This window comes from Anser brachyrhynchus (genome assembly GCF_964034855.1).
Source record: "Anser brachyrhynchus genome assembly, chromosome: 5".
In the NCBI taxonomy this organism is placed as follows: Eukaryota; Metazoa; Chordata; class Aves; order Anseriformes; family Anatidae; genus Anser; species Anser brachyrhynchus.
This window is the reverse complement of record NC_137699.1, coordinates 11,883,497-11,895,784: the sequence shown is the minus strand read 5'-3', so window position 1 is coordinate 11,895,784 and position 12,288 is coordinate 11,883,497. Positions and strand designations below refer to the sequence as shown.

The 12,288-nt window shown below is 42.6% G+C and overlaps 1 protein-coding gene across 3 annotated transcripts in view; it reads left to right on the top strand.

The window, feature by feature from the left end:
* The first annotated feature begins 923 nt into the window (after positions 1-923).
* The window catches only part of LOC308195300 (uncharacterized protein), a 36,834-nt gene continuing 25,469 nt past the window's right edge, over positions 924-12,288 (top strand). For 2 of the 3 annotated variants that reach the window (XM_080592437.1, XM_080592438.1), the window contains exons 1-3: positions 924-10,286; positions 11,817-11,918; positions 12,111-12,238. In XM_080592437.1, coding sequence (XP_080448563.1) covers positions 10,149-10,286; positions 11,817-11,918; positions 12,111-12,238 — 368 coding nt within the window. In that variant the 5' untranslated portion in view covers positions 924-10,148. The remainder of the gene's footprint in view (positions 10,287-11,816; positions 11,919-12,110; positions 12,239-12,288) is intronic. The other variant, XM_080592439.1, reaches the window with a different exon arrangement.

Below are 12,288 nucleotides of genomic sequence, written 5' to 3'. Positions count from 1 at the left end.
TATTGATGGAGGAAATAATAAAATTCCTTATCTTACTAATTACTTCTGCCATCACTGTAAAATATGTTTGTGCAAGATTCATCACTCCTTAAAATGTGGAATAAATGTCCACAGCTGCAGAAAGAGAACTGTCATAAAACTCAGCGTTTATATTTCAGACGAAGGGAACACTTAATTAGCTTTGTCCTTTGTAACTTGTGTGAAGTATGCAGTACAAATAATAGACCAAAATGAATCTTATAAAAAAAAAAAAAAAAAAAACAAACATACCAGTTTTTCCACCAGGATGGTGAGAAGTAAAAATGATTCCTGACTCCTAGAAGTTGCACTACTATATATGTAGCAATGTACATGTTTTACGAAATCAAGAGCTGTTTTAAGGACTTTCCTTCAACAGGCTGTTAGGTCTCAGGTGAAACTTCAGAGTGGCTCTGTTTATCTCAGCAGCAGGAGCAAGCCTCATGGCTTTGGCTGTTCTTTATTTCCTGGGCAGGATCACCCAGTTGTGGAATGGAGAGTGGGTGAAATACTGGTGTTTGACTGCATTTTAAATCATTTCAGCGCGTAAGAAGTCATTTTTAAAGATCTGTGTTACTGAGCACTGCCAAAAGTTTTCTCTGACCTTGGAATGTTGGCCATAGGCCACAAAAGACAAAAGTCTTGTTATGTTAGGACAGCTATTGTTTAATGTCTCAGCTCTATAATGGAATATCCCGGGCTAGGCTCTTCATGCACGTGGAAGAAGTTGGACAAGGATGTTTTCTGAAGATCCTCTAGAGGGATTGCATCTCCCTAACTCAAGTTTCACACCACTGAATTTTGACTATTGGATGAACCACACAGATAATCCTGGTAGCAAGTGGAGCTAGAATGCTATGTCTTGTATTTTGGCTGTAATTAACAGGTTTGGAAGTAAAGTTCACTTCTGCTTTTTTCTGGGGACCAGTGAATCTTTAATTCAGATATGTAAGTAGGATGGTTTCAAGAGGCAAGAAAGGAACTTTTCCTTTTTTGTCAGGACAAATTTTTGATCTTTGACGAAAGAGGGAACTGACCTTATGTTTCTCTCGTTGCTGGATAGTGTGTTCTAGTCAAATATATACTTTATAAGGATGTGAGTACTTCCAGCATGTTTTGGAGGCTTCAGCTCAGTACATGAAGCTTTGAAAGTACTTATCAGATGGATTGTGACAAGAGAGGTAAGTAGGAAAAAAAATGTGCTTGTATGTCAAGTAAGCTGTAAGTATTCACCAATGTTGAAGTGCTGGTGTTGCCCAGCACGTGGCTTTTTATCTTGAATGCCCAGAGTCAGAACATTATTATCTGGATGTTTAATTTTGAAAATTCAAATCAATTTAAGCTACTCCCGGGGCTAGGATGACCTAAGAATTAACAGCTTTGAAGACAGCAATATGCCTAAGTTCCATTTAGTGCCTAAGACTTTGGAGGCTCTTTTGTCTTCTCTGTCCCTGTAAAGAGGAAACGTCCACAATACAGTAAATCAATTGCCCAACTAACCAGGGAAAATAACAGGATGAACTGATTCACATCCAAAAGGGTAAGACCAAAAGGGAAGCTGAATCAAGATAAGTAGTTCTGCATACACTGAATTGGCTAGAAACAATCCAAGACAGCTTAAGTGGATAAATAAGGTCTATGACAACTCTTCAATTTTTGTGATCAGTCTTGGCTGTTTAAATTCCGCAGTGGCAGATTACTCTGAGACATTTGATATTGAAGTTTTACAATATCAAAGTGCAAGTCGCAAACCCCTTTCAGTTTCTCGGAACGTGCACTGGAATACACAATTTAGGGACACAAATTTGCCATTTAGTGGAATCCCTTTCAATTCATACATGAAACACAGAACCTAAGCACTGCGAAACAGCCACTTGATGGCAGTAAGGCATTGAAAGGGACACGGGGCATTGCAGCCTCACAGAGAACTGAGGTTTGAGTGTTTAAAGGCTCCAGTCTTGCTATTATTCTACTGATCACTTAAAGGAGGTAACTATGAAATTAATTATAGACTCAAAGAATCATTTTGTTTGGAAAAGACCTTCAAGATCATCAAGTCGTCTTAACCTGACCTACCAAGTCACATCATTAAACCACTTCCTTTAGTGCCACATGCACATCTCTTAAATACCTCCAGGGATGGGGGCTGCAGCACTATACTAGGCAGCCTGTTCCAATTCTTGCTCACCCTCTTCATGAAGAAATTCATACTAATCCAGTCTAAACCTCCTGGCTGCAACCTGAGAGAGTTTCCTTGCATTTTGCAAGGAAACCTGCCACCTGAAGGAGAAAAAAAAATCATTTGCCACCTGAGAAAAAAGGCTTCCCTGCTGCAACCTCCTGTCAGGTAGTTGCAGAGAGCAATGAGATCTCCTCTGAACCTCCTTTTCTCCAGCCTAAACAAATTCAGCTCCCTCAGCCATTCTCATAAATCTTACTATTTTTCATCTACTTCCAGGACTGTCTTTTACTCCATATCCTTTCCCCCTCTGCTACAGCTTTGGGAGACATGGGAGGAATCAGGCAAGGCTAGTCTAGCAGCCTTCTAGGAGTGGTGTAAAGTTGTTCTCTGCTTTAGGTTAGAATACACCTCTTTAACCTTAAAAACTACCTAAAAATGAAGCATTTTGGCTCCCACTACAGCCATTGGAGGTAAAGGGGGCCCTTTCAGATGAGCAACCTAAGAGAAATACAATGAATTACTTCTGGAGATGCTTGCTGCTCTTCAGGCTCCGTAGGAAGAATGTATACAACTAGGTCAGACTAAATGCAGCTCTGTTTTTTACTGCTAAGGTTTGATGACTATTACTGTCAGATCTCAGTTCTGTGGGAAGAGGATTGTTTTTACTGATACACGTTTCTTGACATGTAAGAGGTGTTGCTAACTTCTGCTGAAGGTGATCTCTGTGGACAGTCCAAACGTATCCTGTATGGATGCCAAAGGCAGTATTTTTCTATTCCTTGCGGACAACAGGGGCTCAGGACCATTCCGAATCATAGAATCATTTTTGTTAAAATGGACATTAGGAAGTCTTCTAGTCTGACCTCCTTCCCAAAACAGTGTCATCGCTGAGTTCAGGCAAGGTTGCTTAGTTTAGTGCTTCGTTCAGATGGGGCTGGAAAACCTGCAGGGGCAGACTCAGCAGGCTTTGTGGGCGGCGTGAAAACTTCTGTCAGGACCTCCCTTGTTTCAGTGTAGTACCTGCTCCTTTCCTCGCACTACTCAAAATCCTACGCAGCTATAGAAAAAGGAGCCCTCAGTGATGGACACAGGCTCTGGTAAAAAGCACATGGAGGTACACGGAGTGCCCCTGACTACTTCCTCGGAGTGCTCCCATGCAGAATCGTGTCTGCGTGGCTCATTGCTGAAATACAGAGCCCTATTTCTCCTAAAATATAAAAAGAACAACACCCTTTGTCCTGGTTTCAGTTGGGATGGAGTTAATTTTCTTTGTAGTAGCTGGCAAGGTATGGATTAGGTTGAGAATAATTCTGATAACATGCTTTAGCTGTTGCAGAGCCGTGCTTACACTAAGTCAAGGGTTTTTCAGCTTCTCATGCTCTGCTGCCAGTGAGGTGTCTAGGGGTGCACGAGAAGCTGTGAGGGGACAGAACCAGGACAGCTGACCCCAAACTGGCCACAGGGATATCCCATACCATATCGCATAATGCTGAACAATAAAACTGGGGGAGTTGGCTGGGCAGAGGCACAGCCGCTGCTCGGGGACAGGCTGGTCAGTGGGCGGTGAGCAACTGCACTGTGCATCACTTGCTTTGTATATTCTTTAGTAATTATTGTTTTCCCTTCCTTTTCAGTTCTATTAAACTGTCTAAAAACTGTCTTTATCTCAGCCTAAGAGTTTTACCTTTTTATTTATTTAGCTATTTTTCTTTCCTGATTCTTTCTCCCATCCCACTGTGAAGAACTGAGTTAATGGCTGCGTGGTGCTTAGCTGCCTGCCAGGTTAAACCACAAAACCTTTCCAATGGATATCTTAAACTCAGTTTGAGGAGAATCAGCCACTGGTGAGAAATGCAATCCATTTTGCTTTTCTGATCCTTCCTAATTATCTCTCTTATTTAAGCTCATGTCTGCACTGAGAACAAGTCACAGCATCAGGTAAGTGAAGTGTCCATAAGGTAAAGGGGCAGTCAAAAAACAAGAGAAAATATCAGACTCCGTAATGCCTTAGCAGAAAATATTGACTCCTTAATGCCTATGAGCTCTGGTTGTGGTTTCGTAAGAAACGGTGACTGCTATCTTTAATACAGTGCAACACTGATATAAGGCAAGTAAGAGAGAACGGTAGTCCCAGAATGATGCGAAAGGAAGACAGGGGTAAGACTAATGAAGAGAGAAAGCAGAGCAACTTCAATACAGTTTTTTTTTTGTTTTCTTCTGAAGACTTCCTGTCCTCGTTCCAGAAACCACTCCTTGGGTCCTTCCATGGTTATCAACAGCACTGTGAACATCAGCAGAAAGTGAAGTGAAGGACAAGAAAAAAGGGGGGCTCTTTTTACTCAGGATATCTTCTCTCTTACAGAGTGTGAGCCACACTTTTTTCCTAACAGCAAAAAAAAAAAAACGAGTCATGGAACAGCTTGTCTGTTCTAATCTAATTAGCTTTTCTTATTGAGCCAGAAACAGTGTAAGTAATTTTGCTTTCTGTCAAACATTTAACTCTACAGCTGTCCAAAGTCAACTAATAAGTAACTAACCACTCTATCTAGATTTAACATCTGCTTCTGTATCAAATTTATCACATATATGTTTCCATGCATATCTCATGTTACTCCAACATCAATATCTTTATTAATGATGCAGACAGGAGGATCGAGTGCACCCTCAGCAAGTTTGCAGATGACACCAAGCTGAGAGGTGCAGTTGACACGATAGAAGGAAGGGATGCCATCCAGAGTGGCTTAGTCAGGCTTGAAAAGTGGGTCCACGTGAAGCTCATGAAGTTCAAGACCAAGACCAAGCTCCCGCACCTGGGCTGGGGCATTCCCAAGCATCAGTATAGACTGGGGGATGAATGGATTGAGAGCAGCCCTGCACAGGAGGGCCCCAGAAATGAAGAGAGGGCTGGAGCACCTGTTCTACAAAGAAGGGCTGAGAGAACTGGGCTTGTTTAGCCTGGAGAAGAGGAAGTTCCAGGGAGACCTTACTGCAGCCTTTCAGTAAGTAAAGGGGCTTATAAGAAAGATGGAGACTCTTTATCAGGGCAGGTAACAACAGGACAAGTGATAATGGTTTTCAACTAAATGGAGGTAGATTTAGATTAGACATCAGGAAGAAATTCTTCACTTGGAGGGTGGTGAGATGTTGGAACAGGTCGCCCTGAGAAGCTGTGGATGCTCCTTCCCTGGAAGTGTTCAAGAGTGGGGCTTTGGGCAGCCTGATCTGGGGCAATATATTCCTGCCCATGGAAAAAGTTTTTGGAACTAGATGAGCTACACCACAGCCCCAGCCAGCACAGGGCAGCAGTACGATGGCATACCTAGCTTATGCAGCAGAGGTCAGGGCCCAGGCCTGCCCTAATTCCAGGCAGAGTGTTATAGCCACCCAATTCAACACAGGAATGGTGTGACTGTGTTACTCTGGTGCTTCACCAAGGTAAAAATCTTTTTGCTACTGATTTTTATCTATTTTGAATACATGTGCAGTGCTTCAGTGCATTTTACAGATGTGTCCTTGGTTACTACAATGGTACAATATAATCACAAAATCCATTAAATATTCCAGAACAGCAGGATGAAAAATTTCCATAATGTAATTGGCACCAGAAATTGTCCTCATTTCCACAGAGCTTAATGAGCTCCATCAGGGTTGCTTCTTAGACCCATACTATTTATTAGTTCCAGTAAGTACTGTCAGTTATTTTTATTAATAAAGTTTGGGAGAGTAAATAAGTAAATTCTGTAAATAAGAAGGGTAAATCACAGATACGGTGCAACCTGGATTATCCAGGAAGCTGACTACAAGCAAAAGAACTGCCTTGGCACAGCCAAACATAGAATTTCACATCTAGGAAAGATGGATCTATATTACTGTCTGAAGATAGGTGATACCATCCATGTCTTTAAAGAAAAAGACATGGAAATCATGGTGTGTTGTCTGTTGCGTATGAGCTTCCAGATGAGCACGGCATAGGTTTTGGCAGGTGTGTGGGAAGTTGTTGCAGAATGCTGAGTATGCTGCAAATGCACTTTAATTGATTTCTCAATACTGTCTCTGGGTAAACATGCCTGTTGTGGCTTTTGCTAGCTATCTGGGCTTTTCCAGAGAACTCCGAAATTTGTTTGGTGGCCTGGGTAATACAGGCAGAGAAAGCTTCTGCTTTCAAATTGGGAAAGGATGTGTTTCAGTCTTTTTTTTTTTTTGGTTATGCAATATAGACAGACATTACACGACCCTCTAGATGGGATCTGAGTCTAAACAAATTCAGAGATGTAGTACTATATACATTGTTAATATAAAGGATTATTATCTTAAAGTTCCCAAACTTAATTTGTCTAAGTAACAACAGTGGTTTGCTGGATACTGCACCTGCAGTGTGTTGACAGTGAAAACCATGATTACTGACTGTGTATAGGCAGAGACATTCCATATTTGTTGACTCCGATATTTTCCTGGCACAGGAAAGGACTTTTTTTTTTTTTGTACAAGTGGGTGATGGAAAACAGAGTCTTGACAAAATGTTTATTTCAAAGGATGGAGAAAAAGAAGGAAAATACAGGAAAAATGACCAAGAAATCAATAGAATGACATTTGGCTGCATAAGATGAGGAAAAATTCCACAAATAATTATCTGAAAGTAGATTTTCCAGAATTATCTGCAAAAAACCTTTGATTTACAGGATTTCTCTAATTTGTTTGTCACTGACAGAAATAATAAATTTTAATTAGACTATTTGCTAAGAGTTGATACTGAATTTCTGAATTGTCATGTGTGTAGTAAATGCATGACCAGAATTAGGACATAAACTTATAGTACGGAAACCCAGATTTATTTCTCATTATGAAAGACTTTCTAACTTCAAGAAAGTTGGTTATTCCTCAGTTTTCAGTTTGTAAAATAGGATAGCACTTCCTAACTCATAGACCAAAATGGATCAGAGCAGATATTACTCACAAATCATTTTTTTCACCCTAGTTGAAATGGAGGCAGAAAAATACCTAGTGTTCTCAAATGAAGAAAAACTTACGGGTCTCCTTTGTTTTCTTCTCCAGCTCTCTGGCAGGTTCACAGGCTGGCAGATAAAGCACTGATCTAAAGTGCAGGTTGTTTTTCCACTGTGCAGAATCTGTATAGGATGATGTGAGATTGCAAACAGTGCTGCATCAAGAGTTGGCTGAAGAAGGGGCACCATTCTTGCCCACCAGCCTCTGTCACCTCTCTCACCAGCCTGTAATCTTCCCTGTCATTCTTTTCAAGTAAAACTTGTGTATAACAGCTCACTGCAGTCTTCTCTAAAAAGAGTTAAGCATGCTGCCCATGCTAAAATTATTTCGATGAAAACTGTGTTGTTAAAGATTAATGTGCCAATTTTAAATGTACACAGCCCTTTCAGCTGATGTTTTGTGCCATGCTGTAATGAGCTTGCTGCAGCAATAGGGACAAACATTGAGGCTGTCCAGCCTAACAACATAAGTCCAGACAAACCAAGCCATTTTGGTGATCTGTGTTGCTGTCTCCTGCAGTTTCCATTACTGGACTTCTGCAGGATGATTGTAGGAATACAGAACATTTAGAATGTTCCACACACCGCCCCCCCCCCCCCCCCCCAAGCTGTGCCCTCCCAGCATCTACAGCCACCACTGCTAGGGAACTCTAGCTCAAGACTGTGTTTAGATTATCATGCTTTATATACACACATAGGTGTTATCAACAGTGAATTTGTCTGGTATGAATGGGTTCAAAGAATGACCTTTGATCTTGTGGTATTCCCTGCTACAATAATAGTACAATCTGTTTTGTCCTCATCATGCCTCACTATTACTTTTGTACATTTTAAACCCTATTCCTGATCATTTTATTCTTGTGTTATGAAATTGTGAATATAATTCCATCCTTTTCTCAATGCTACTCATGAATTTCAAAACTCTTTTACCTGTTACCCCTTTTCCAAGGTAGTCTTCTAGTAAGACAGCTGTTTCAGAACTTTCAACATCTTTATTTCCTTCGTATAGTTATACTACATTGTTTCGAAGACAGAAGGACCAGAACTACATGCAGTCATTCAGCACTATGGATTTATTTCATCTTGATGACATTCTTATTTTTGATTTATTTTTTTTTTAATTCAGCTAATCCTTATTATTCTCTTTGTTTTTAAAATGCTGCTAAATCCATTGTTCATATATTCTGAGAAATACATACTTTTACATAAAAGCAGGACTGGAAGATGTCTCAAAATTTTGGTCAATACAGTTCATAATTGTATATATATGGTGCAAATTATCTTCCTCTATATGCATTACTTTGCAAATATAGACAATATGCTTTGCAGAGCATTACACCGATGTCAGATGTTGGGGGTCAGGGACATTGCAGGTGATTTCCTAAAAGTTAATCTCTCATAAGATGTTAATCAGAACCTAAGAGCAGAGAGGATAATCAACATGTTGCAGGATGGAAAAACTTTCATTTCTCAGATACAGGTCTGTAATACTGAAATTGTATATATGAACTTACGCATAAAAGGCTTCTGGCTCCTTTTTTAAGCTACTGTATACTTAGTGCTTTATTCAGTTTTAGAGTTCCTGGGAAGATGAACCTACATAAAAACGTACAAAAAACTGTGGGATAAGAAGCACAGAAACATAACAGAAAGATTTCCCTAGACCTCTGAGTCATGACAGGGTTTCTGATTATTCACCTTGACAAATGGCCACAAGGTGTCTGTCGAAAGCTTACGTGTTCAAAATTGCACCTTTCTCTGACTTCTAGACTAAAGAGCTCAAAGATGGGCCTTGTCTGAACAGAGAGTCAAGAGGAGTGACAGACTGCACAAGGAAAATTCTGTTCCTTTCCAGAAGTGTGCAGATTTGTTTTTGTCCTGACTAACAGTTCATCACCATTTATTATCGGAGCTAAAATAAGCATGAGCGTGGGTGGTCAGACACTGAGGGTTTTGCAGTATCTACTCTTTCTGGAAGATAAAGGAGTACGGTCAGTGTCTTCACTTTTCTTCTGGAACATTCATTGAGGAGATGAATTAAGAGCTGTGGCTTATCTGGAGTTTCCTGTGGTTTTTTTCTTATCATTATTCTTATTATTCCATATTTTGTATTTCATTTTGAAACTGGTACTGTGAATGGTTCTTGAACAGATCAGTTTGTGTCACTGGTGTAATTCAGTTGCCCAGAATACCAATTATTCTGAAAACAGGGAACTGTAAGAGAGAACCAGTTATTCCTGCTGTGTATGGAACTTCAACGTACATTTTCTTTGGCCATAGTGTAATAAAGACAGGATTTCAAAAACATCATTGTATTCTAAGCACGGCAAAGAGACATGTCATTCACTGAAGTGTTTTCCTGTTCCTGAGTCCTATCCATAGGGCAGGGCTGCTGGCTGAAGCCTTCTAAGGAAAGTCTTGCTTCTAAGCAAGTCTTAGTAGTGCTGAAATCCTATGTTTGCCCAGCCATTCATGAAACGAGTGGAAGCTCTGGGTTTAGAAAGTCTTACACTTTCTAGATGGTTACATGGAAATTATATATATTTACTGTGGCAGTCATAGACATAGGCCGTAACAGTGTAGTGGGTTTACGTGGCAAGGTTTTGGTAGCAGGGGGCCATAGGGGTGGCTTCTGTGAAAAGAATCCAGAAGCTGCCCCATGTTAGATACGGGCCCCGCTGCTGACCAGAGCTGAGCCAATAAGCGATGTTGTTTGCGCCTCTGTGAGAGCATATTTAAGACGGGAAAAAAAAACGCTGCTACACAGCAGCTGGGAGAGTGAGAGGAGTGAGGAACAGCCTTGGAGGCGCCAAGGTCAGTGAAGAAGGAGGGGGAGAGGTGCTCCAGGCGCCAGAGCAGAAGTCCCCTGCGGCCTGTGGTGAGGACCATGGTGAAGCAGGCTGTCCCCCTGCAGCCCATGGAGTACCACGGTGGAGCAGGGTTCCATGCTGCAGCCCGTGGAGGAGACCACGGTGGAGCAGGTGGACCTGCACCGACAGAGGCTGCGGCCTGTGGAAGACCCCTGCTGGAGCAGGCCCCGGGCCAGACCTGTAGCCCGTGGAGAGGAGCCCACGCAGGAGCAGGTGAGCTGGCAGGAGCTGCTGCCTGTGGGGGATCCAGGTTGGAGCAGTTCGCTCCTGAGGGACGGACCCCGTGGTACGGACCCATATCTGGAGCAGTCCTTGAAGAGCTGCTGCCTGTGGGCAGACCCCGCCGGATCAGTTTGGGAAGGACGGCATCCCGTGGGAGGGACCCCACAGCACAGGGGACGACAGTGACCATGAAGGAGCGGCAGAGACGAAGCGTAAGGGACTGACCGCGGCCCCCATTCCCTGTTCCCCTGCATTGCTTGGGGGGGAGGAGCTGGAAGAGGGCAGAAGGGGGGAAGGCGTTTTTGATTTCTTTCCTTTATTTCTCACTTCTCTAGCTTGTTAGTAATATGCAATAAATCTTACTGTCTCCCTACGCTGAGTCTGTTTTGCCTGTTACGGTAATTGTTGAGTGATCTCCCTGTCCTTATCTCAACCCTTGAGCCCTTTGCATTGTATTTTCTTCCCTTTCCCTTTGAGGAGGGGGAGTGAGAGAGCAGCTGTGGTGAAACTCGGCCACCCACCCGAGTAAAACCACCACAGTCCTTTTTGGTGCCCAAAGTGGGGCTCGAGGAATTTGAGATAAGGATGATAGTTGAGAGAAGTAACAGGCAAAACATGGACTGGATGTTTTTATAAATGTAACAGTTGTGAGGAATTTAAGAAAGCAGTACTTGTGAGGAATATGTTTCATGGTAGTGTGGTGAAGGGACAAGGGGTGGAGTGTGTGTAAATTGTCCACTTCATCGGTGTTGTGATGATGTTATGCTTATTTTGGTGCAGGAATTCTTTTTCTTTTTGATGTAAGTGAAGTTTGTGACGATTGTGATGACTGTAAAGTAAGAGTATATTGTGATTATTCTTAAATATGCTGTTCACAGAGGGGAGGTGTGGAATGTGGTGGGTTTATGTGGCAAGGTTTTGGTAGCAGGGGGCCATAGGGGTGGCTTCTGTGAGAAGGATCTAGAAGCTGCCCCATGTTAGGTAAGGGCCCTGCTGCTGACCAGAGCTGAGCCAATAAACGATGTTGTTCGCGCCTCTGCAAGAGCATGTTTAAGACAGGGGAAAAAAACACACTGCTACACAGCAGCTGGGAGAGAGAGAGGAGTGAGGAACAGCCTTGTAGGCATCAAGGTCAGTGAAGAAGGAGGGGGAGAGGTGCTCTAGGCACCAGAGCAGAAATCCCCTGCGGCCTGTGGTGAGACCCATGGTGAAGCAGGCTGTCCCCCTGCAGCCCATGGAGTAACTTGGCTGCCCACCTGAGCAAAACCACCACAAACAGTCATATTAATTGTAAAGACACTTTGCTGCTACAATAAAATCCATATCTGGCATTGAGCAGCTTTGATGGACAGCAGCCAGGAAGGAAGTTCTTGCAGTCCTACCTGCTCAGTGCTGAGTGGTGTTTCTTCCTCAAAGCAGAAGGGAGAAGAACTAATGTTGTGGAGTTACAGAGGCTCTCAGGAGCAAATTAATACAACGCTGCTGTGATTCAGTTTCTCTGGTGATCCTTTTGTCTTCTAGTTCCAGGTGGACTGGTTCCAGCATGATCTGGGATGCTGCTCTGTCTTCAGGAAGCCTAAATGGAATCATCTGCTGCAGATCATTGTGATAAATGTTCTGAAGGTAATTGCCTCACTGTGGGAACGTTCTCTGGGGCTAATCTGGTCGAAGCAATGAATGGGAGTGTCACTACTTTCAGGCAGCACTACTTGTGAGGAAAGTGCAGTGCAGCATTCAGTAACAGGTGAATAAATAGTGATGGAATCGCTGATATTGTTCGAATTTGAATCCCTGGTCTTTGACTTTTCCTGCAAGGATTACCTGCTATCTGGTGGAATCATTTGCACAACCAGCACCATGCTAAACCCAACTGATTCTGCAAAGCCCCTGAACTCAGTGTGCGCCCTCTCTTGTTCAGCTTGGGAAAGATGCTCTCAGTGGAGGTGAGTGTGGGGGCATCTGGACAATGCTAAGATGTAGCCTGTAGAAGCAA